Source organism: Episyrphus balteatus, chromosome 2 (assembly GCF_945859705.1).
Source record: "Episyrphus balteatus chromosome 2, idEpiBalt1.1, whole genome shotgun sequence".
Lineage (NCBI taxonomy): Eukaryota > Metazoa > Arthropoda > Insecta > Diptera > Syrphidae > Episyrphus > Episyrphus balteatus.
In genome coordinates this window covers 19,154,449-19,182,030 of record NC_079135.1, presented here as the reverse complement: position 1 = coordinate 19,182,030, position 27,582 = coordinate 19,154,449, and the positions used below count along the sequence as shown (strand labels likewise).

Here is a 27,582-nt window from a genome sequence, read left to right as displayed (position 1 = left end):
ATGACTTCCTCACTTAGTATTATCATTCTTTGTTTGGTTGGAGCTGTTAGAGCAGGATATCATCATGGAGGCACTAGTTATTCAGTTTTGACCAAACATGAAATTCCTCATCATCATCCAGTGCATCATTTACCACCTGTTTTGGCATTAGGACATGGACCAATCATCAAGCACGAACATCATGAACCATCACATTATCCAAAATATAGTTTTGATTATGGTGTAAAGGATGCTCATACCGGAGATCAAAAGAGTCAATGGGAACATCGTGATGGAGATCATGTTAAGGGTAGGTCTTTTAATTGAATAATAATGAGGTTTTACTTAAATTTGTATCGATTTTTAGGTGGATATACTCTTAAAGAAGCAGATGGTACTACTCGAGTTGTTGAATATACAGCTGATGATCATTCAGGATTTAATGCGATTGTTAAGAATATTGGGCATGCTCATCATCCTGTTGTGCATCATGATGTTAGTGGACATCATAGTGGAGGTTATGATCATGGACATGCTAGTAGTTATGTTAATGTTAAACAACACTCATAAGCTCATAAAGTTGGCAGTAATCATGGATCAATGGCTTTCTATTTAACCAAATATTTTAATTTTTAAGTTAAGTTTAAAAATAATATTTTTTATATGCATGATCAAATAAATGAGAAAATGATAAATTGTTGTGTTTTTTTTAATGGAAATTTACAAAGAGATGAGAACCATAGAGTTTGTGTTTCAGAAATGTGTTTAAATTCAAAATCAGAATTATTCAAAATTATAAAAAAAAAAAACATTTATATATTTTCAAAAACAAAGTTGAGAAAAAATAATTTTTGGATTTTTAAAAAAAATTTGAAAGTTTTTTTTTTTGAAAAATCAAATTTTCGAAAACGGGACATTGAATTTTTTTGAAACTTTGGTTTAAAATTTTGATTAGTTATTTCTACAATATGGCATACCAATTTTATTTTAAAACTTTTTTTCCAAAAAATCATTTATAAAAAAATTAATTTTTTAAAAAAACGGCTCTAACGATTTTGAAATTTTTTTTTCCGAAAATACATCTTAATAAAACTAATGAAATTGCATACTTGTTTTGAAGGGCAATTTGATTTCAGATGCTGTTTTATTATTTTGAAAAACGATTTTTATGTTTTTTTTTATTTGTGTTTTTATAAACCTACAATAATTACATTTACTAAATTTCTATATATAAAGTCCTAAAAATTCTATCAACTTCAACCCTAAGAGCAAGTTCGTGCGACCCAGTCGTGTATTTTATTTCTAAAGCTTCATATAATGTATGTATCAAAAATCAAACCTTTTTCGTCAAAATTATGTCATTTATTTCAAATAAAAATTGAAAAAAATGATAAAAAGTATTTAATATTTAATTTAAAAATAATAACAGAAAAATGTATTATGTGTATTTTCACCATGAAAATCGAACAATTTAAAAAAAACATAAAATTGGTTTTCAACATTTTCTTAATACAGTAGTCCCTCGATAATGTGAACTAATTAAAACAAGGCGTTTTCAGATTTTAGAGGGATTCACATTACTGGAACTTTTTCCAATTCTCATTAAACTGATTAAAACAATATTTATAAGCAATGAATGTAGCACAAAATATTTTTTTGAACCTAAGTTTAAGCATTTATTGAAAAAAATGTCAAAGATAAATGAAAAAAATGAAAAAAAAAATTAATTACGAAAGCACTCCATTTCAAAACTTCAAAAAAAAATCATCGCATTCAATATTTCTAAGGATTCATCTAGAATTCTAGACCAATAACAGTTGTCCATTATCCAGGATTATAAAAAATATTGCGAGCACGAACAAGAAAAAAACACACAAACTTTTACAAAAGAAATTCACATTACAGAGTCTAAAAATATTCATAGTTCACATTATAGAGATGACAATGAAAATTTTTGGCGATTCACATTTTAGAGAAATTCGCATTATCGGTAATTCACATTATCGAGGGACTACTGTATTTTGAAAAATTTCAGTTCAAAAACTGTTAAAATCATAAACAAAACATTTCCAATAGAGCAATCGCCACGACAAACCGAATATAAGTTGAACTAGAATTTTGCTCATATTTGAATACTCTCATTTCGCATTCAAATGGACTATACTGAATGGGACAATGTCTGGAGCCCATTACTACGAACTGTTATATCTTTAAATATTACCTTAACCTCTTAAAGAACACAAGAAGTCTGGCACTACTTAGGTTAAATTTCGATGGAACACTACAAAATGTTAAAAATAAAATTACCCATCCGCCACAGTGACCGTTTAAAAAATTCGTTACCACTGTAACAAAAAACTGAAACTGAATTGTTGAAATGTTTCCATTCATTATTTTACTGACACTTAGAAATATTTTTTTAATTGATAAGAGAAATTAAGTTTATCACATGACATGATGTGTCAAAATTTTCTTCTAAACCAGATTCAGAGTGCGAAGTTATTTTGTTCATAAAACAAGTAAAGACAATTAATAGTTACATTCCTTATTTCTTAACACTCTAAAGACTCTTTTAAACTTGATTTTTTTTTTTTAACAAAACAAAAAGTAAAATCTGTATCAGTAGGTTCCATTTCAATAACCAATGCCTTAATTAAAACTTTATGATGCTACAAACTTAAATTACTACGCCAACTTTACAACCTGAATATTGTAAAACTTTTCTTTTTTTTCCTTTCTTTTGTTACAGATAGGGTATGTTAACCACTCAATATTCACTTAAAATGCCACTAAATGATTGATTATTACTAAAACATGTCTCATATATCCAGTAATTATAAATCAAATTTGCTTTTTTAGCAAAAAAAAATCCAATTATAAATGTTTTGCGAATAATTTCCTTTTCTTTTCAATTAAACACCAAACCGCCAACATTACACAGGTATTTTGTGAAGAAGTTATAACTATGAAACACGAACAACACTTAAAGATGTCAATTTGTTAAAGAAAAAATAAAAAAATAGTATATTTATACAATGTTACATCCCCCCAATATCGTAAATCTCTCATCAAGGTAACTATCTACTTTCAATTTTTTGTAACATGCTCACTTTCAATGTCAAAGTTATTTAATGTTTTTTTTTTTATTTTGCTTTTCTTTGACTTGGTTTTAGTATAAGGTACCTCTTTAGTGTTATTGGCAAAGATACTCTTCCATTTGTATATTTTAAAAGTCTTGGTCGTCAATCTCCAGTATAGTTATAGAGTATTAAGAAACACGCAATGCAACCGCAATTATGCAGTTGGCAGTTGTTTGCAGTGACCAGTGGCGAATCATCCAAATGGGAAAATAGTTGAAAAACTTAAGGCGGCTTTTTGCGATCTAGTTTAGTAATTTTCCAAGTTAACAAAAGTTATAAATTTACCAAAACTTCAATTATGACAATCTATCGAAATTTCTTAAATCAGGATTGACCCTTTTTAAATCAAGATGATTTCGTACTAAATTATAAAACATTTGTATAAAAAAGCTATGAAGTTAAAGTTATTTTAAATTGCTAATCCGACCCTGGTAGTTCCCGTTGAAAATCTTCTTTCGAGTGCACTGATGTGATCGGTGTTGCGGAAAAACTTGTCTTTAAGCTTTTCATTTCACGCTGTTTTATCAGTTTAGTATCTATTCAACTTGGATACATGGGTGGAACTTCTATAGTACGGAAAAAGGCGCTAAGTTTTTTATTAAAAAATTTGTGTGTCAGTGATAAATAAAATGAAAGGTATGTACTTGACCAATTTACCAAATTAAGTGTATCAAAAAATAAAATTTGCAATTAGGTGACTTTGGTAAAAAGATTTTAAAATCTCGATTTAGAAAAATGCATTTGATATTAAAAATTACAAAAAAAAATTAATGCAAATTTAAAAATATGTATATTTAAAAAAACATCAATGCATTAAATTTCTGCATTAAAAAAATGCAAATAAAAAAATGTAGCAAAAATATTGCAAGGAAAAATACATACCTATTTAACAAAAAAAAAGTAATGTATCGTAATCGTTATTTTTATTAAATATCTACAAAAATTTCTGAAGTAAAAAAAATCAATGCAAGAAATTTGCCATTAAATATTTAAATCTTTAAATTACTTAAAATAAACAAAATTTTAAGAAATTCGACGAGTATTAGAAAATAAATTGCACGACTGGGGTCGCACGTACTTGCTCTTATGCTTAAAGTAACTATATAGTTAAAGCTTTTCATTCAAGAAATTTAAAATTTGATATTTTGAAGAAATTTCATAAGTAGTATAAAAAAATTAAATCTGTTTTTATAATTAATTAAACTCCGTTTTAAATTATCTTTAAAAAAAAATAAAAAATATGCCATTTTATTTCTTGTATAAAAAGGTATTTTTAGAAAAAAATTTTCGAAAATTGTAGGAGCCGTTTTTTAAAAAAATAATTTTTTATATATAAAAATTTTTTAACATTTTTCAAAAAAAAAAGTTGGTATGCCATTTTGAAGAAATAATTAATTTACACATAAAAACTAAATTTCAAAATTTTTCATTGATTCGTTTTCAAAAAATTGATTTTTCAAAAAAAAATTTTGAAATATTTTTAAAAAACCAAAAATGCGTTTTTTGAAAATTTTCTAAAATTTTAATATTATCTTTACTTACACTTTTTTGTATAAAAATTTTCATTTAAATCGGGTTAATGTTGTACGAGATATTCAGAAACGAAAAAAACCGTTCTATGACAGGTACCGTTAATAACGGTACAAAAAATATTTTTTTTATTTAAAAAGTTGGCTATTATGTGTAGTACTACACACAAAAATTTTAATCAAAATCGTTAGAGCCGTTTTTGAAAAAAAATTAACTTTTCTATTTCCGTTATATGGCAGGTACCGTTAGTTTTGGTCATAAAAAAAAAAATTTCAATTTTCCCTCTAGGGAATCACCAAAAACTGCTAACCACCAAGTTTGAAGAAAATCACTTCACTCGTTTAGGCTGCAGCTCCAGATAGAGACAGACAGACAGACAGACAGACAGACAGAATGGCCGGACCCACTTTTTTGGCATTCTCCATCATCGTAATGTCATGTAAAATTGTTATCTCGAGATCGATTTTTTTTTTACGAATCCTAAACTTGCCCTATAGTACCTATATCGCAAGTAAAAATATATTACATATACATTTGGCATTTTTTTTAACAGAATTGTTTTTATTTGCAATAACATTTTTTATGAATGCATACAAATGTTTATTTTATTTGCAACAAATATTTTTTTAAATTTGTAATGTAAAGTAAAAGCATTTAAGAAAAATAATTGTAAATGTTTTAAAAAAAGTTTATAAAAAAAATTAAAGTTAAAAAGAAATTATATTTAATTTTGTAAAATTCTTAACAAATTTTTAAAAATAAATTCTCTAACCTATTTTTTAACAAAATGCAGGATTGAATAACCTAAAGTGTTTCAAATTATAGGTTTTTTTATATTTAATAAAAAAAAAACACTCTTTAGAACTTGGCACCCTTTTCTTAATTTTTTTTTTTAATGATCAATTTCAACGTGTGCAAACTAAATTTTTTATAATCTTTTTTTTTCTAAAATCTTAAATGATTTTTTTTAAGCTTTGTTTTTTTTTTTGGTATTGGTTTATGATTTCTTAAGAAATTTTTACTTTTGAAAAATATTGGAAAATTTGTATTTGCTCAGAAACTGTAATAGCTATAATGTTAAAGTATTTGGTGATTTGAATTTATACTGTCACTTCTATATTTGTAAATGATATTCCGAGCGTTTGAGAACACCGATGATGTTAACAAAATTTAAGACTATTTCTAATAATATAATCTTAACTGATAAACTTCAAATTAAACTAAAATTTGCTCTCAGAAATTTAGGCTGACAGGACCATTTGAATGGACCTTCTTAGAAGTTTGTATTAGAAATTATTTTAATAGAAGATTTAAAATGCATTTAGCTGATTTATTTTTTGGCACCCAGTTTTTTTGCAAACTTTTCTCAAGTCGTTTTTGAAATATAATGAGTTTTACTGATAATTCAAATTCTAGCATTTATATCTTTCATAGAAATTGCTTGCTAGTTGTAACATTTTACTCTACAGAAAAAAAACAGATACAAAAAGCTTAAAAATTCTAGACAACTTTATATAATAAATATATAATAATTTATTTTATTGCTAACGTTTCATTTATTTTAGCGCCCTTAAACTCTTTTTTATAGTAAAACCGACTCTGGAACTATGTACAATGTACATGTTTGGTTGTTAAAAGTAAAAAGTGCAAGTTACACATTTTATCGTTTGAAAGAAATGCATCGTTGTTATGTTGTTGGTTCGCTTGAATCTCCGCAACACACACTCCTACCATCATCACCAAAAAAAAACAAAAAATAACCACCCAATGCCAGATTAACCGGATAAATAGAAAATATAGAAAACCGGCATTGCTGCTGCGGTGACCGCTCAATGGAAACTATATGATCATCTTAAATCCAAACCGACAGCACAGGAAAATCGTCTTTTAATATAAAGGAGCATCGGAATAAGACAATCCATTTACTATAAATAGAGGCGCTTTGGTCAGCGTCAAATCTAATTGCTAAGTTGTCCTTGAAATGTGAACATAGACCATAAGATATAGTGAATATTTGATAAACAACAAAGAGACAGTGACTTAAACGAAATTAAAAAAGATATCTTTTTGATATCGTTTTAAGACATACGACAGTGAAATTACATACGGAACCGAGAGAGAAAAAAATACATAAAGGACTACCTTTGCTTTGTTTTTATAAAATAGAGCAATCACAAAAGGACTACCTTTTCCAACAGAGATAATGTTATTTTTTGTAAGTTTCGTGTGCTTTCATTTGTGTTACTTGATGTTTATTAATAGTGAAAGAGAAAGCAACCAATATGAAAACTTTCTTTTCACTTTCCCAAGGATACTCTCACTTTTTTTTATACCACAAAAATGTTTACAAATATTGTAATGATTTTTTAAGTGACCATAAACTAAATTGTGTGCGTGAGGTTAAAGACATTAATAAGTATTAGGACAAATTGAGAAGAAAAAGTGAAGCTAAGAACCTATCTTACAAGCACAGTGCATATGGCTTATGTGATACTAATATTTTTAAGAATTGTGAAGACTATACAATAAAATTATTTTCTTAAGTTATTATTTGAAGGCTACAATTACGACCAATAAAAACGATTTTTTACATCTATCAAGAATCTGGAAATTTTCAAAAACTCTTAAAGTCTTTCTAAATCACAATATTAAAAAATTTCAAGTGAAACTTTTGAAATTGATTGGATCCCATAAAACAAGGGACGATAGGACAGAAACAGAAAGCCCATTTGTTTGATACCCTTTTGAAATTTTGAAAATTGGATGCTAATTTGCTCAAAAATAAAGACCAAGAAAGTTTACGAAAAAAAACAAATTCACAGAAAATTTTCCAAGCACTTTTATGTTTTTTGCCACAAAAATTATTAAAAAAAGCTGGGCCTTTTTGAGTTTTTTTTTTTTTGTTATTGGAAGAAGAGTTTCCAACATAAATTTATTCGTAAATTATTCGTATTCACAAAAAACAAAAATAGAATTATCAAAGCTAGGAAAAAAATCCTTCTTCAAGTAAATTTGGGACAAAAACACACTTCTAATACATTTTGGAACAATCCAAACCACACACGAGAAGCACATACGCTATAACGAAGGCAATTTTTACAATATGACAATACTTGTCATATTGAGCAAGTAAAAATTCAATAATTTAAAAATTTTTGACTGATGAATAAAACTCAATGAAGTTCCTGCTAGGGTATCATTTATTAAGACCTTTGACCTTTGATTTTTTTATAATATACCGATTAACATGAAACGCGTTTTTTGGAGATTCTCCAGAGCGATTTTTGCAATATATTTCTTGTGACAAAAAATAATTGTATAACAATTTTGGAAAAGATAAAGTTTCTCAAAAACGGCTCTAGCAGTTTTAATGATAAAATGACGGCGTCATTCTTGATAATTGCAAACTTTTTTTTATCGGAAAACCAACATACTCCTAAATTTTTTATCCGATCGGGATGAAATTTGGTGTGTAACTAAACAATGCTACTTTGCATTGCAGAAAGTAGGATTTTTTCGTTAAAACAGAATTTAATGAATAAATGCCCCTTTTTTTATACGAATTTTTTTTCGAAAACTTTCAAACGAATGCCATTTCTATAAAAATCAACAAATCAAAAAAGTCCTACGTTCTTCACTGGTTTTGGGTGTCTACCTAAAGCAAAATGTTGGTTTTTTGTTCTAATTAAGAATTGCGATCTGCTGATCGCTAGTGGGAAAAAGGAGTTTGATATGATCTAGATACGGGTAATTTTGTCATCAAACAATTTTAAATTAGTCTCTTCTGTAACCTGTTCACTAGGCTGGGTCACAAATGTATGGAGACATTTTTTTTCTGATTTTTTTACGGGCACAGTGATGAAAAGGTGCCAAACTGTGAATAGAACAATAATATAAAGTTTGGTTATAATCAGACTTTATCTTCTGCCTCCGGTTGCCCAGCCAAGTTCTCTATGAACTTTGGTCCTAAACCCTTAGGAAAAAACTCAGGCCTTTTTCGAATCATTCTAACTTTTGTTTCAATAATGTCAAACATTTCAAACTCGTTTTATTTGTTAACATAGTCCAAATCAAGCTCCTCAAAAACTTTCAGCTAAGTAGGATTAGTAGTTTCTAAGAAAAAGGCCTTCAAAAATCGCAAAAAGAGTAGCTGATTTACTCACTAACACACTAACTAACAGCCCTATTCTGGCAAACCTCACAAGTCACAAAAACCTCACAAGGCGATCATAACTCGATTTTGTGAGGATTTATTTCTCACAAACTTCTTACTAGCAAAAATCCAACTTGTGAGTTGTGACCTCCTTCAGAGCAGATCACAAATTCGAAAGTTTTTGTGACGCGAAAACCTCACAAAATCAAATTCAGCTCACCTTGTGAGGTTCTCATAACTTGTGAGGTTTGCCAGAATAGGGCTATAACATATGATAAAAATTATGGCAAACTTCTAGTTTTCATAGAAACTTGTTATGGTCATGGATGTTGAAGTACATACAAAGAAAAAAATCGAAAAATTGAGATTTTACATTCAGGGGGCGTGGTAACCGCCCATTTTATTTGATTTAATATCAATTTATTATTAAAAAGTATACTTCTGAATACCCTAGAATCTTGAAACTTGGTAGAATTGTAGTTAATGCAAAGAAAACATATTCAAACTAACGATTTTCTACCTTGGAGGCGTGGTATCCCCTTAAAAATAATAAAAGAAAGATATAATGTTTCATAAATTAATTGACAAGTCTTAGAAAAATGTAGTTTTGGTTTTTTTTTTAATTTCTCAAAATCGACAAAACATTTTTGCATCCGGTTTTCTGTTTTTGCTTACAAACAAATAAGAGCATTGAATTTTGAAAACTTAAATAGTACTTAATCACATAAAATTTTGAAAAAAAAATTAGTTCGCAAATTAAAAAAAAAAATTTTAAAATTTTGATTTTGAAAATTAATTTTTCAAAAACTATTTTATAAAACAGCTTTATTTGAAAGCAAAATAAAAAAGAGATTTTGGGCTTGACAAAAAGGTATAACATGTTGTTGTAGGTATAACCGTTGATTTTTAATAATATTTTTTCTTAATTAAATCATTTTTTTTAGAAAATTGCCCCTCCTGACTAAACGGGGGCGAATATTAACCCCCTCCAATACGATTTTTTTCTTGTTCCGACCCATCCTACACGTTTAACCTTTTTGGCACATCCTCCTGAATTAGCTTGTATAAGAAATGAGACAATAATAAATTAAGCAAAGCATGTGTGGTTTTTAGGCAAAAATCTGCTTTTTCAAAAATGAAACCACAATCCGGAGACACTTACACAGAGAAAAATAGACCACATAAAATAGAACAAAAACAATAAGATTTCTCTATGGTTTTCATCCAAGAAGGAAACCTTATTAAAACAATCGGGTTTTCCTTATTGTTTTAAAATCTGCAAAAAAATAAAAAAAAACATGACCAGGCTGGGAATCGAACTGGAGACTTCAAATCATTAGTCGCCACCCTTACCACCTGAACCAACTTGCCATGAAAATATTGATCGCGATTTTTGTTCTAGTGCTAAGTTGCAAAAAAAATCAACTTTTCAGTCAAATTTTAATAAGATTTTCTCTATAAAAATAATAAGAAATCTCCTTAAAAAAACCTTATTAATCGTTGATTTTAATAAGATTTCCTTATGAAATGTATGGACGGCAAAACAATATGGCAATCTGTTAGTTTTTAGCGGGTCATATTTTTTTCTGTGTAGGCTTAAAATAATGAAATGCAATTTTACTTATAAGCTAACCGAACCATTTAGCACCTTTTGATCGCTGAGCCTTTTTGAAAATCAAAAAAATTGTATTTTGACCCACCCACATAAAGCTTGAAAAGCCTCATAATACAGTCAAATAAGGAGAAAAAAGGGGTAAATCTCGGAATGAATGTTAGTAGAAATTTTTTTTGCTCAATATCTTCCTTTTGCCATTCTATAACATATCTCAAAAGTCTAGAAAAATCTCATGTCCGCTTGTCGCGATTTCAAGGTCAAATCGCGAAATGGAGATTTTCAAAAGTAGCAAAAATAGGCTATGGTATTATATACACATATGATACATGATTTCAAGGTATTTTTTAATGCTGATTCCAAAAAATCTAAAATCAAGACAATCTGACGTCTCTGGAAAAAGTTAAACCTATTTTTCATCTGTCAACTCATATTATTATAACAGTTGCAAACTTACTGCCGAAAAACCCTTAAAAGTTATGGTAGATGAACCAAATTTTGCATGAAGATTTTAGAATCCATCATTATTAAAAATCAAAACAATCCCTTACAAAAAATATATATACCTACGAAATAATGGTACTTTTTGAAGGAAGGGCAAATTTTAGGATATGCACCAATTTTTTAAAATCTGCACCTTATTTTCAAACCAAGAAAATTAGGACTTGTGGACATGAGATTTTTTAGATTTTTGAGGGTAGTTAAAGAATTTCCAAACAAAGATTAAAATGAAAAAATTAGCCTATTTGCACTTATTCCTAAGATGAACAAGAATCTTCTTTAGTGCATATCCTAAAATTTGCCCCTCCATCAAAAAATACCATTATTTCGTAGGTATTATATTTTTTGTAATGAATTGTTTTGATTTTTAATAATGATGGATTCTTAAATCTTCATGCAAAATTTGGTTCATCTACCATAACTTTTAAAAGTTTTTCGGCAGTAAGTTTGCAACTGTTATAATAATATGAGTTGACAGATGAAAAACAGGTATAACTTTTTCCAGAGACGTCAGATTGTCTTGATTTTAGTTTTTTTGCAATCAGCATTAAAAAATACCTTGAAATCATGTATCATATGTGTATATAATATTATAGCCTATTTTTGCTAATTTTGAAAATCTCCATTTCGCGATTTGACCTTATAATCGCGACAAGCGGACATGAGATTTTTCTAGACTTTTGAGATATGTTATAGAATGGCAAAAGGAAGATATTGAGAAAAAAAAATTTCTACTAACATTCATTCCGAGATTTACCCCTTTTTTCTCCTTATTTTACTGTATTATTATGTTTTTTTTTTTTTAATCAAAGATGAATTACCTACTAGTATTTCCACGTAAAGAGCATAAAGAAAATTTTAGAAAATCATAAAAGCCTTTTTTGAAAAAAATAAAAACAAAAATTTCATATGAGAATTAATTTTTCTATATACTCGTACCTAGCATGCAAGATGCAACTCACAACCCAAGGATGTTATGACGAAGGCCACTTTGTTGCTCTTCTCCGCCAATGTTATGACAATTAACCTAAAACCAAATTAATTTAAATATGGAAAACAGCTTTTTTTTTATTATGATTTAATCTTTTTTCAGAGTTGATACTCTTTGCATTCTATAACTCCAAGAAAAATCTATATATCTGAGTCATAATTAAAATTAATTAAACTAAGAAAAATAATCTTAATATAGTTTGCTTTAGGCACACGATCATGCACCTAAATTAATGATAAACATACACCACTACTACTACTTGTTGATAGACATATTTTTGTAAAAATATTAACTTCAATTAACTTCTAGTCACCTTTAAAGAATTTTGCATTAAAAAAAAAAAACCAAAAAAAAAACAAAATTCAAAACACTTAGCACTTTTAAACTTTTGTGCTATTATGTAAATTTTGTGCAACTCGCAGTCTACCTTTTCTGTCACAAGACATTTATTATACAGCTCTGCTCCTTTTTACTGCGAACTCAACTTAAAAATATGTGAAAGGTATTGACTAAAGGATAAGTCATTGGTACTTCAGCACGAAAGATTTACGATCGACTTCAACACAAGTAGTATATTCAAACTTATATATCGTTTTGGGTTGTCTCCAAATGAAAAAAAAAAGTAGTTAAATTGAAATAAAAATTCACGCAAATCACACATTCTAGCGTTGTACAATTTAATTAATATAAACATGCTGTACTACAAATCTCAGCTGCTCCAGAGACCGCACTCGGCTGCGTAAACGCATTTAGCACTATAGATAGATCAAGAGCTGAGCTGGAGAGCTTGAAAATCACCCATATGCAATACTCAATAAGCTCGTTCTGTCCTAGTACCCTGAGATGTATCGTCCACCAACCAAAACCAAACCAAACCAACATCTGGGCGCAAAGACCAAACTGGAAACAAATTACACGTCGGATCTTTGATCATTTACGAGTATCACTTAGGAGTCCCCAGCCGCGGCTTCTGGTTTTACTCTTTCAGCTTTTAAACCAATTTAACGACACAATTTCTTTGATTTTTTTTGCAAACTTTTTTTTTGTTATTATTTTTGTATAAGATTGATATATTTGTATGCTTTGGTAGCAAAATGCAAGGTAACCGATATATTGACAGCGAGTGGTTATGAAATAAATTGTCATCTGATTTTGAATGTCCAATTGAAAAAAACGTTCGCATTTGGGCTTGGACATGCCTATAAAGTATTTAGAGTTTATAAGTGCTTTGAGCCAGGCTTTACAGTCTTGGCAACTGTGTAACTAGTTTTTTTTTTGCATGTTTTAGAGTTGTAGGAGAGAATTAAACAAGGTAAAGCCTAGCTCCTGGCAAAAGACACACACAATCTACATAGCGAGTTGTGTTAAAATAATGTTCAAAAAGCAAGGAAGTGAACGCAATCCACTTTTTTATTACGATCATTTATCAAAAAAGGAATCATGAAATAATAACATATGAATGAATATAACATGCGTATGCGTATGAAATTATTATTTGCCATAATAATTCGTTATCCTTATAAGCATTTTAAGTTCATTTTGAATTCGAGTTAAAGAAAATACAAGGTAGAGTAGTTTATTGCTTTTGTTTTTTAATATTTTATGCATGCTTTTTAGGACTCAAAGAAAAGATTATTTTATAAGACAATTCATAAATTTAGTGATATTGTTTTCCTATAAACGCCTGCAAATAAATGATCACGAACTGAAAAAAAATTTTACGTCTTTAACGTATAAAATTGACAAAACCTTTAAATCGTTCTATGAAACCTAAATTTTTTTAATAGTAGTTAAAGTGTAGATTTTTTTTGTTTTTAATTTTTTTTTTGTCTTCAATTAAAAATTGGTTTAGTACAATAGTAATCACATAAACACAACCACATTAACAAGAAAAAAAAATGCAACATGTCTTTGACCGTTTAAGGTAAGGCAATGCGAGGTGTGAATAATTGCTAATCGTTAATTTATAATTTAAATTTCAAGCATTTCGAAATTTTATAGGTTTTAAGCGTTTCAAGGAATTTCCAATATAATTGATCACTGAAAAAAAAAAGAATTTCTTTTCACTCGGCCCATACACTGAGGAAAAAAACTACTTATAACAAACGAAAACGAAGTTTATTTTACTTTTTTCGAGATGATTTTGGGTCAAAGACCATAATTTTAAAATCCAAAAGCATAGTTAAATGAACGTTATTTTAACTCTGTTATTTTCAACGTTGATCATATTACAATGTACGTTTCAATTTTCCTTCCTCAGTGCTCAGTGTATTAAAGGTCACTTCTCTTATTATTTTAACCGAAGAACATAGTTTGAATTTTTCTGTTCGTTTTCGTATTTTAGAACAATTTTACAGAATATAGAAATTTGACAAAAACTAATTTCGGCAGGTCAAAATCCTAAGTTCAAAATCATGTTTTTCAAAGTTCTGCCTTTTAATTAGGTTTTTACTTTTACTTTCTATTGGAAAAGTTTATGATTCGTAAATAAAATGGAACTCTAGATAGTAATCAGACAAAGCATAACGATGATAGAGAATGCGAAAAAAGTGGCTCCCGCAATCTGTCTGTCTGCCTTTCCGTCTGTCTGTCCATTTGTCTTTATCATAGCCGTAGCTAGGATTTCATTTCGGGGGGGGTTACCTCAGACCAAACAAATTTTATTTTTAGGAATCACAAAACTTTTTTATTATCTATATGTAACTGCAGTTGATTCTTGATTCCGCTGAAGCAAATGGTCATTAGAACTGTGTCAGAGCGAAAAACTTGCAAATATCCTTTTTAATTATTTTTTAGGACAGCAATTCATAGAAGAATTTAAGAATGTACCGAATATAAAATGGCCGAATATTCGGCGGCATCTCTAGTTAAAATTGGTACAAGGAGTGATAAGTTGTTTGATAGAAAATTTTTTTGAAGAAATAAATTTGAATCATTATTAGGGTTTATATATAAAAGCATTGAAAAATGAAATTTTTCTCCCACTGAAATTTTGTAGCAAAAAATAGATATATTCTATTATATCTATTTTTTTCTAAATTAAATCGGGAATACTTAAAAATAAAAATTTTAAATAATCCAAGTTGTTTGGCATGAGCTAATTTTCTAATTTGAAACAATTTGATAAATAGAAAGCTAAAAATATAACGAAAAATTTTACATAGGTACTCTCTGAAATAAAAGGATAAGATTTCGGAAAGACTTAAATAGATTTAACGGTAATATTTCAAAAACTAGATGTGATCGAATATTTTTGTCTTCGGATTCGAGTTCAGCAACCCTTTGAAAAAGTATAGTTTAGCCTCGACACCAAAAACCATGTAGATTAGACTGGGCCAAAAAAATAAAATATTTTTTTTTTTTAAGTTACTTCGAAAATCTTGTTCAGGATGATGAAAAATTTAATTCTCTACAAAAAAGGTCTCTTAAAAAATCAATTTTTAAATCTTCAGAACTCAATTTAGGGAAAACTACTATGAGACCTTTTTTGTAGAGAATTAAATTTCCTATAAGAATCTGTCGTGGTTTTATTTTTCTATTCACTTATTTGCTCATCACAAAATTCCAAAGTGAAACAGTCAAATTGAAAAAACACTTCGATTTAAAAAGCTTAATTACTCGAATACGGCTCTTTTGACGAAAATTTTCAATCAGATCTTTTTTGTAGGAAATTTAATTTTATATAAGAAAAAATGAACAGAAAATTTTTTTACTTTGATCGTCTAGCAGTTCTGTTGTAACACATCATATCATGTATAAAAATAAAAAACACCGATGATAGACCTCTTAACATTATTTTTAACGGCTCAAATTTTCACCAAATTTTTTTTTCATCATCCTGAACAAGATTTTCGAAGTAACTTTAAAAAAAAAAAATATTTTATTTTTTTGGCCCAGTCTAATGTAGATAAATACTTGTGTTATTTAAAGGGTTCTTAAAAGAACATTTTAAGGTGTTTACATAGTGCTTTAGGAAATGATAAAAGAGGTAAAAACTAGTTTTTTGAAAAATCCCTTACCAAACGTTGTAATGGATCACAAAATTGTTGTTTTTCCTTATAAAAACAGCTTTTTTAACGATACGAAATTGGTAGAGACTTTTAAGGAGATTTTCAGATAGGTAATTAAATTACTAAAATACACAAACAAACCATTTAGTACTGCAAATATTAGACTTGTAGGTATTTGTTTATACTATATCTTTTGATTTTCTGAAAAAAAATTTCGGGGGGGGGGGTTAAACCCCTTAAATACTGCTATGGTCTTTATCTATCTTGATGTATACAGCCTAAACTACTAAAGTGATTGACTTCAAACTTGGTAGTTATGAGTTTTAAAAAATTTTCCAACGTCGAAATTGAAATTTCATTTTTAGGACCAAAAATAATGTTACTTGCCATTTTATGATGAAAATAGAAAAGATTTTTTTGTTCAAAAACGGCTCTAACGTTTTTAATTTAAAAAATGACAGTTATTTGGTGTATAAAGTGCTACTTTGTATATAGCTACTTTTTATCATAAAAGTAAGTTTTGGATTTTTTAAATTATTTTATGGCGTTTTCGATTGGCAGTCCGGAAGCGTCCGGAATCATTCTGAAAAAATTTTATTCATACAAAACTGTCAGTTTTGTGCGAATAAAACGCTTTCAGAATGATTCCGGACGCTTCCGGACTGCCAATCGAAAACGCCATTAATTTATTTTTTTTTTTTTTTTTTTGAAAATTAAATTTTTAAATTTTTATCATAAAAGTAAGTTTTGGATTTTTTAAAGTATTTTAATTTATTTTTTTTTTTTTTGAAAATTAACAGATCAATAATTTTACTTGAAATTTTGTTTGAATTTATGAAAAATAATTTCTTCAAAATGGTATACCAAATACATATGTATTTTTTTTTTTTTTAAATTTTTAAAAAATTTTTAGATACCTATAAAAAATTCTAAAAATCTTTTGTTATATAAAAATCAAATCTCATATTGAAAAGGTTTTTTCGTCAACTTTTTTTAACTGACTTCCAAGAAGGAGGAAGCATTCAATTCGACTGTATGTATTTTTTTTATGTTTGTTATCTCATAACATTGAACTGAGTGAAGCAATTTTGATAATTCTTTTCGTATTGGAAAGCTGATGTATGTGTGTAGTATGATAAAATTAATTTACGAAATTTATAAAAAGCTTTAAAATTCTAAGAAACTTTAACCATAAGAGCAAGTACGTGCGACCCAGACGTGCATTATATTTTTTTCTTTATTTAATACCTATTATTTTATTTTTTTTTGTTATTTTTTCTTAGACTCGGCCACATTGCTGCACCCTTAAATTAATCACAGTATTGGTATATATTCTGCACTGCAAATTTTCACAAGCCGAAGAAGAACTACAAGAATATGCTCCCAAATACGTAAGTTGAAATTTATATTATATAATAAAAAAAAAAAAATTTTTTATATTTTTTCAATACTCAAAATAAAATAAATTTCTTCTTAGATATTAATAAGTAATATATCCTAACTACACCTTTTGGATTTTGAGTTTTCACGATTTTGGGTTGTCTGGATTTTGATTTCCGGGATTATGAGCTTTCGGGATTTGGGTATATATGTTTTTTTGAATTTCAGATTTTCGGGACTTCTAACCAAAATTTAATTGAAACAAATTTCCTATTAATCCGATTCGGTAGCTGGTACTACAAAACATTATGCTGTTTATGCTTAAAATAGACATTATAGAGAAGAATCAAGTTTTCAACTCATTTGAATTCAGAACACATGATGGGAACATAAATTTTCGATACATTTCCACCTAAATGACCAATTAAAAAAATGTTAACTTGAATTTTCAAGAACAAGTGAATGCAGTGCGTAAATATAGCTTTTGGGTCTTTTGGTTTTTTTCACGTTTCATTCTTTTGAACTTTTATTCAGGGCAAATATCGATAACAGCTGAATAAAATTTAAATGTTAAATTTTAATCCAAAGGATCATAGCTATAGAATAGAACTTTTTACATCTTAAGTGACTTTTTGTTTTTAAGCTGTCCCACGTCAATTAAAAACAAAAAAAATAAAACTTGCATTTTAATTTGTTGGCGCCTACAATTATGTTCAACAGCAATTCATTGCACGTTTTATTTGAGAGTGCAATATGATTTATATTCCAACTTTGCCATATCGATAGAATTTACATTGATACATTAGCATTTGCCGCCACAACACGCTCTCGCTCAGCCAGTTAGCCCCAAATCCCGGCATTATTATAAATTTCAAAAAAAAAAATCTCTTGATTTATTCTTGTTCTATTGGGAGAGTGGAGTTCTATTATACTCGTATACGCAACAAATTATCATTTTTGCGACTGACTATGTGACTTAGCCAACGAAAAAAAATCACACAAATTACGAATTTGTTCTCGTCAAACAATTGTGGGCCAAAATTAACTTACACACAACCCGCAGGCCTGATAGAATGGACGTAACCCGCCCGGGGCAGTATTCAACTAGATACCTATAAATGGACCTACCCAGAAAAACGCATTTTCAAAATTTTACTCAATCAATAAATCTCTGATTTTGGTTTTGCACGATTAAGGCGGTGGTGTCTGTAGATTGCGAGCTCTTTGATATATGCAACCTTGGCAGATCGAGATTTCGATTACTATTGTTAGTTTAAGTTGCATGTAATGAGTCACTTTTGTTGGCAATGCAACAAGACAAGCTTTTCAACAATGTCGTTGATCAGAGACTAGATCGTAAAGTCGTTAATTAACAGCTCATACAGAAAAGAAAAGAATCATTTATCGAAGTAAACTGATCAACAAACAAATAAAAGTAAAACAAAAAAAAACAAAATTGATCGACACAGATCCGAATCGCGAAATCCAAGCCCTCGCACAATCTATTTTAATTAATCGGCTTATCAATATCGGATAAATCAATTTTCGTCGCTTACAGCGATCGGTCAAGTCTGTGCGGTGCCGAAACGTGCACCTGACAAGCGACAATTATTCAGAGCTAATAGCCATCAAGCACTTTGAATTTTTTCGACTTTTCAATTTCGGTGACTTGAGACTGATACAATTGCTGTCCAGTTGGCGGTGGCGGTATTCTGCAGCCGCGCACAAACAAATGAACGTAAAAATCCGTCGTTTGAACGACATTAGACAGGTCGATAGAATCGTGATGAATATTTTGCTTGCGATTAAAAACGCATTTTAGATTCTTTTAGATGTGTTTTTTTTTTTTGTTCATTAATTAGTTTAGTAGATTGGTTATTTGAGATTTATTGTAGACAGCAACAAAATATTGGTCAGTCAAATTGTTTTATGGTGGCAAAAGTTTTGTTGATTGTAAATAGTTCTCGTAAAATAGATCTTTTGACCTTCTAAAGAATTGATGTAATTTAGTACTTTATGGGCAAAAAAAAAAGATTGAAAATTAATCAATCTCTTTGATCTATAACTAAAATAGAATTTAAGTTTAATTGAAATTTAATTATTTTTAAGAAGGTTTTAGATTAACACAGCAAAAAATAAACTGGATCAAACCTACAATGGTCGGAAAAAGTATTTTGATAAAATGAATATTTTTCTAAATGATGAGAATAATCTGTAACGGTTAAAAATAAAATTAGAAAGTTGACAGTTATTTATTAAGTATATTATGGTAAATCTCATGATGGTCAATGTCAGTCATATAGTTGGTAATATGCTTCTAGGCTGCATTTTTTGTATAAAAAGTACTAATTTTTGAGATAAAAAATTATTTTGACAAACGTTCTTTTTCAACGTTGGTAAGGTAAGGTAATACATTTTACGTGTTTCAAGCACGTATACAACTGACAGACTTGTTAAGGCCCCGATTTGTACAAAATTGGGCAAAACGGCGGAACTTCACATTGAAATTAGTGCATCTTCTGTTGCAAGTCATAATTTCTGTGCGTCTGTTAAAAAATCTGTGGAGAACTGAATTCATCGCGGGAAACTAAAAATTACCAAATATACAAACACAAAAATATAATTATATTATTCAAAATTTAATACAAACGGACAAAAAATGAAAAAAATGCACTTACAAAAATTGAAGCATTTTGAAGAATTCACTTTATCGCGGATTGACTCCAAAAAGTCTGAATTTGGAAATGCCATTCTTTCATCAAAAACTTTGTAAGCAAAAATACCCTTTGCATTGAGCTCAAAGAAGACAATTTTACCATGTTTATGGGAAGATAATACAGTATTTATCTCATAAAAAAAAATTCGAAAAAAAATTGAATTCTCAAAGGGACATATTGGTATGCTTCTTTCATTCAAAAACAAAGTTTTATGGACCACATTCTCACAAATTTCTATCTCAATGATCCGTGAAACGAAAAGGAACTGTTGAAGCTCCGTAAAAATTTGGTCAAGTTTATTCCAGAAGCGAAAAGCACAACAACATGTCCCTTTGAGAATTCAATTTTTTTTCGAATATTTTTAATTATGAGATAAATACTGTATTATCTTCCCATAAACATGGTAAAATTGTCTTCTTTGAGCTCAATGCAAAGGGTACTTTTGCTTACAAAGTTTTTGATGAAAGAATGGCATTTCCAAATTCAGACTTTTTGGAGTCAATCCGCGATAAAGTGAATTCTTCAAAATGCTTCAATTTTTGTAAGTGCATTTTTTTTAAATTTTTGTCCGTTTGTGGTAAATTTTGAATAATATAATTATATTTTTGTGTTTGTATATTTGGTAATTTTTAGTTTCCCGCGATGAATTCAGTTCTCCACAGATTTTTTAACAGACGCACAGAAATTATGACTTGCAACAGAAGATGCACTAATTTCAATGTTAAGTTCCGCCGTTTTGCCCAATTTTGTACAAATCGGGGCCTTAACAAGTCTGTCAGTTGTATACGTGCTTGAAACACGTAAAATGCATTACCTTACCTTACCAACGTTGAAAAAGAACGTTTGTCAAAATAATTTTTTCTCTCAAAAATTAGTACTTTTTATACAAAAAATGCAGCCTAGAACCATATTACCAACTATATGACTGACATTGACCATCATGAGATTTACCATAATATACTTAATAAATAACCGTCAACTTTCTTATTTTATGTTTAACCGTTACAGATTATTCTCATCAGTTAGAAAGCTGTTCATTTTGTCAAAATACTTTTTCCGACTGTTGTATGTGTGTTTTGATGGATTTTTGTGAAAGTTTTTTAAAAACTTGAACAAATTTTTCATAAAATATAACTTTTTGAAATTTCGATATATCGATTTCAGAAAAACAATCATAAGTGTAAAGTCGAAAAAATTATTTCCGGTGAAATGCAAACGATACAAGCTTAGTGAGAAAAAAATTAAAAAATTAACGCTGAACGCAATGAAGTTCGCAAATAAAATTTAAAAAAAAAAAATCATACAAATAGGTAAAAAAATATAAATTTATGTTTTTTTATGATAGATAATACTATAACTGTTATTGCTATTATTCTTGTTAAGTTCTATTTGTTATGACTTTTTGTTCAATTTAGGTTTCTGTGAACAGAGAATTTTGAAGAGTTTTTTTAATTTTTCTCTTTTATTTTTTGGGTTTTTCTGTATTTTCGGAATTCTAGGTTTTTCTGGATTCCAGAAACAAACATCAGTTTGTTTCTAGCAGCTCTAGTTTTTTAAATCATTCATACATGAAAAGGTATAGAAATTCATACAATTTTTTTTTTAATAAGAAAATTTTTTTTAGTTTTTATTTTACTTTCTGAACCGAAATACATTAGTATTCGAAATAAATTTTTCCAGCTAAACTTTAAAAACGCTTGTAATAATAAAATATAAAAAAAAAATAGTTTGAAACTACCCCCAAAATATGAAAAATGAACCCAAATGCATTAGGTTCTGAAAAATGTTAAGAAACATTTAAAATAAGCATTAATAAGCAAAATGTGAAAAACTAAAATATTTCAAAAAATAGAAATAAATGAATGTGATTTTTAGGTTCACTGACCCCAAATACATTAAGTTTAATATAAATTTTTCTGGAAATTTTTAATAAACGCTCAAAATAGAAAATCTTAAAAATTTGTATGAATATTCGCCCAAATATATATATTTCAAAAACTAGAGCTTCTAAAAAAAAACCAATATGATTTTTGAGTTTACTGAAAAAATTTAAATATTAAATTAAAATTATATATAAATCTTTCTGGAAAATTTTAAAAAGTTGAAAATTGTTGGCGAGGATAATTTAACGTGATTCTAGCTGCTTTTGACAAACCAATTTTATACCATTTTTTGTTTTATTTAAGATACTAAAAGAGTGGGGTGTATTATGTATAAAAAAAATTTCATCAAAAAAAGCAAAAAAAAAACATATAATTTTATGTTCTCACGCTATTGAATCATTTTTTTTTTTAGACAACCTTATAACCTTATATTATGTAAAAGCTTATAATTTCACCTTTCATTTGACGTTTCAATCTTATTTCTGCGATGCCTAGAAAAAAAGTTAAAATTTTTTTAAGGCAACCATGTCGAAATTCCAAACTGAGATTACGGTAACATCATCAGGATGCTCAGTAAAGTTAAATCAAATTTGTATTTGCTTTAGATCAAAAGATAGAACCTGTTAAATAATAAAACTTTATTTTACCGTTATCTCAAAATTGTGACTACAAAATTGATTGAAATTTTGCACAGATATAGTCCTGTTTATTATCTATCCACAATATAGATTGGACTTATTTATCTGTTGAAGAAAAAAAATATGAATATAAAAATAAAAACTTGTTTATCGCGTTATTCGGTCAAAAACCATTTTAAAATACCAATTTTTTGCACATGTATGCGCCTAGTCATAGACTACATGTTCTATAAGCTTGAGATTTTTTGAATGCTACAAAAATTTAAAAAAAAAAATAAAAACTCACAAAAAATACCCCAAAATAAGTAGGTGTTTTTCAAAAATTTATATTTCGAAACGCAGAGACTTAAAAAAAAATACGTATCAGACCCCCAACTTTTTTTTGTATTATCTTTTGAATGACGTTTTTCAAATTGTCAAAAAAAAATTCCCCTACCTATAATCACTACTTTGTCAAGGTCTACCTAATGTTTTAGTTCTAGAAAACTATTAATAGCTTGGTTTTGAAATTTTTTAGAATTTTTTCAATACCATTGTCAGTCTTTCAATAAATGTATCTATTGATTGAAAAAAAATTTAACTCTTTACATTTTCGCGTTTAGGAAATAGCCAATTTTTTGAAATTTTGTTTTATCCCTGTTTACCCTATTAAAAGATGAAATTTTTTAAAATCCTTCAAATATATTCAACTTTAGGTTATTATCTTTCAAATAAGCTATAGAAGATGTTTGTATCTCTAATAGATTATTTTTAATTTTTAATTGAAATTTTTGCCGCACTGCGAAAGTGCGAGAGTAGAACGCTAGAAAATGGCGTCATTTTTTTGTGGTGGCTGCCATGGTTCATCGATTTATAAGACGTTATCACGTCAAAAAAATTTTACATTAAATGTTTTGTGTTGTGAACTGCCATTAGAAAATATTATTTAACTGTTTTTGATTTTTAAAAAATGAAGCAAAAAAATTAATAAAATTGTTTGTTTCCCTTTAACGTCAGTAACAAACATCTTTCAATTATAAAAAAAAAAACAAAGTTATTTTAAAACGATAGCTACATAAATCGTTTCTCAGCAATAAAATATTGCTCTCGTTAACATGATTGATGATAATTTGTTCACTAAATTTAAGACAGAAAGCAGCAACTTAATCACAACTATTGAATATAGCTAACTTTCATTTAAAAGTTAAAAACAAAATAACTCTGCAACAAGTTGATTTCCTTGATTTCCTCAATTGAACGATTCCACAAGAAGTGTTTTTGAATGTTTTTTGATGAAAAAGTTTTTTGATCGTCGGCAACTCAAAACCCATAACCATTTCAAACGTTTTTGATTCTGAAAGGATTTTCGAACAAAATCTTAAAATTAAAAAATGAGTACTTCTCGGCATAAAATTGTTCTCAGCAACAAGTTCATTCAAATTTTTGTTTTATTTTTGCGGAAAAATTAGAGAACAAGAAAAGTCTTAAGAATTAACTCTAGTAAATTTAAACTTTATACTTTAGAATTATTTATACATTTTGAATTCCTTGCGATTTGAATCTTTTTTCGACAAAACTACGTCTTTAGTTGAATTTTTGTATTAGATGAACGGTACAACTAGAAAAGATCACAAGTAGCCGACTCATACATAAAGTCGTGATATACCTACAAAACTAAACTTGCTTACAATTTTGCTTTCATGTCGCGGGTCAATCATTGAAAAAAACCGATCAATGGCCATAAAAGCTTAGTTGAAACAAAAAAAAAAACACACAACACGATGATTGTTCCCTAAGCGCTACCAAAAATTAAATTCAGCCTTTCATGTAAAAGCAAAAAAAAAAATACCCAGATTCAAATTACATTTATATAAAAGCCCCATGCTGCTTATCTCCATCTTAATTCAATTTCAGAGTCTTGCATTTATTTGGTATAGGAATATGGAGTTACATTTGGTAACACACACAACATATTATCTTTTATGCATTCTAAATTTTGTGGAAAACAAAAAAAAAAATAAGGCGTTATCGCCAAGTGAGTGAAAGGAACTTCTCAGAGTGCGTACACGCAAATGCACCATACTACTTCGTTTGAATCGACTCCAGCTTTGGGTTAGTGTACGGTAACGACGACGTCAACCTGACTGTATGGTTGCTGAACGACATGGTAACAGCAAAAATCTACGACGACGACGACCCATAATATCATTGAACCGATTTTGGAACAAGTTCCATGCGAATAGAAAAAAAAAAATCTAACAAAAAAATCAAATTTTCCGTCACCTTTGGTTAATAACATGCGAGTAAACTGCACACGACTCCCATCATGACCGTACCATGCCGCCGCCATTCATGTTGCAGGTACGTAGGTGTGGGCACAGTACTGGGCTTGCCAAAATATCAACTGAACTGTGATCTAACTTAGATTTATTAACTTCTTAGAGGCAAAACTCTAAAAAAAAAAAATGAGCCCATTTTTTTCTTGATTTTCTCTTTTTTTTGTCTTTGAAATGTATCTAAACTACCATAGATACATGTGTATAAGTATTTTTTATAAATAGATTCAAAAACTCCCAACTTATTTATGGTCTCTTTTTCGATGGTCGGTTGATCTTTTTTTTTTCTATTTTTTTGGTTATCATTAGAAACAATCTATCAAAAAATCCCGCTGCGAATCGATCTGGAACGATATTGATTCGCTTCAAATGCGTGAAAAATGTATGGCAACATTGCTCTGCAGGATATTGCATAAACGACACACAAAACGATGCTGTGAGCTTGGACATTTTCTTTCAAATTATAAATCAGCCCAATGAAAATGAATATAAACTCAAATAAACTTATATGCGTGTGTTTAAAGAGATTTAACATTTAAGGCTTGTGTTTTCATAAGTCGACATCATGATTGTGGTAGTGTTTTTTTACAAGTAGGTATTTAAGTTTAAGAAGTTCTTAGATTTATTTTTAGATCATACCCCAAGCAACAATTTGCTACCTCAGTAGCCAAATTACCGCGGTAAAAATATTTCTTAAAATCACCGCGGTTATAAAATGACTATAAATTGGTTATTTTGTAACTGTGGGTAATTTTTCGGTAAAAATTAACCCAAAGTTCATTTCTGGTAATTTTGTATGTTTTTTACTCGGTATTTTAAAACCCTAGGTTCTACATGGGTTTTAAATCAGGTCTATTTTTCCCAATAATTAACTTTTTTTCAATTTTGTGGTTAATTTATAACCAATTCTAACCAATTCTGAAGTGCAAAACTAGCTTTAAAATAACTGAATTTATAAGTTAAAAATAAACCAGTTTTGAAATTGATAATCTTACTTTGTTGACTAAAAAATTACAAATTTTATTACTAATGAAAAAATGGTTATAAAAAAGCTTATTTTATTGGTAATAATGCAACCAAATTTGTTGTGTATGTGAAATCGGTCTTATAATAACTTGTTTCATTACTGGTTCCTATGTAACCAATTTAATTTCGGATAAGAAATCGGTTTCGAATTCACTTGTTTTACTGGTTTTTATTATACTTATTTTATTTAAAATGTAAAATTGGTAATAAAAAAGCTCAATTGTATGGTAAAAATGTTTTCTTTTTTATTTAAGTTTAAAAACTACTGTTTTTTAACTCAATGTTTTATTTTTTTCATTATAAATTAAACCGTTTAAAACCAAGTTGTTAGCAATTATTTTATTATATAAAGATTATATCAAAAACTTTTTGATAGAAAAAGGCAAGAGTGATAGAAAAGGCCGAGTGTTTTTTTTTATAAGCTATTTTTTCTTAATTTTTTGTATCGATAGGCATTCAAATGGTTTCACACCTCAATTGTTTCAGAAACAAAAATAACAATTTTCAAACACTTTTTCTTTATATTTTTTAAGATTTTTACCACTACCTTATTTATTAATCAAACAAAGTTCTATAACAACATGCTTCTTTCAATTTCAGGATCATCCAGGATACGCATTTAGCTATGGTGTGAAAGACCTTCACACAGGTGATGTCAAATCCCAATGGGAGTCTCGAGAAGGTGATACGATCAAGGGTCACTACAGTGTCCTGGAGCCTGATGGATCAATAAGAACCGTTGACTATACAGCTGATTCTAAAAATGGATTCAATGCAGTCGTAAAAACAGTTGGAGCGAATTCACATCCCATCACAGATTCACCACATTCAGAAGCTGGAAAAAATGATGACACTTCTCAATCAAAAATCAATCATTACAGCAAGGACCAGGAACATATAGTTCTTAGTTCTGATTTAAGTCCAGTTAAGAAACCTTTAGAAGATCTCACACATTCTCATCCCAAGGTTCCCAGTCTAGTTGAATTACGTCCACAAGCTAGAATAAAGCAAATTCCAATGGAACTTGCAATGCAAGAAATGCATGATAAACTAAAGTCCTCCCGAGATGAATATCATCCAACTGTTGAAAATGAATACGGTTTTCAACCTAAAACAGTGCCATATGATATTGATGAAACTGAATGGAAAGCAATGGCAAGTAGTGGTGATTCATTGACACAGAAAAAATACTATCCAAGTCAACAAAATTTCGATCAAAATTTACAAATTGAAGAACAATTACCACCAAAACCAAAGAAACGTCCTGAATTGCAATTACCTAAAAAACCACAAAATGAAGTTCTTCATACGAATTTTATATCATCAAAACCAACTGTTTTGAGGACTTATCATCATGGAGAACATATTAAAAATAATTACAATAATAATAATGGTGGTATTGTGAAAAAAGGAGTTTATACAACACCAGGTTTGAAACATTATTCAACATATCCGAAACAATACAACAGTAAACATAGACCACAAAATGATTATGCTAATTATTTTCAACGAAAACCGAAAAATTTTAGAAATAAAAAACAACCTGATCCTGAAGGTCCGGTTATGTTTCCATCGGGTGAAGATGAACAGATGGCTGCTTCAGCTAGATTAGTACAGTCGATGATAAAGAAGGATAATAAAAAGCATATGGCGCCGATGTATGCGAGACATAATGCAGATAGTTTTAAGAGGGGTATATTCCTTTAA

The 27,582-nt window shown here is 28.7% G+C and overlaps 1 protein-coding gene and 1 long non-coding RNA gene across 2 annotated transcripts; both read left to right on the top strand.

Annotated features, from left to right (window-relative positions):
* Window positions 1–27,582, top strand: LOC129908258 (uncharacterized). Its single transcript, XM_055984634.1, has 3 exons — window positions 1–289; window positions 347–546; window positions 26,476–27,582. The coding sequence occupies exons 1-3, from the start codon at window positions 1–3 to the stop codon at window positions 27,580–27,582; spliced, it is 1,596 nt and encodes a 531-aa protein (XP_055840609.1).
* Window positions 17,057–17,603, top strand: LOC129911706 (uncharacterized). Its single transcript, XR_008771688.1, has 3 exons — window positions 17,057–17,117; window positions 17,200–17,307; window positions 17,394–17,603. It is a non-coding gene; the product is annotated as an uncharacterized LOC129911706 (long non-coding RNA).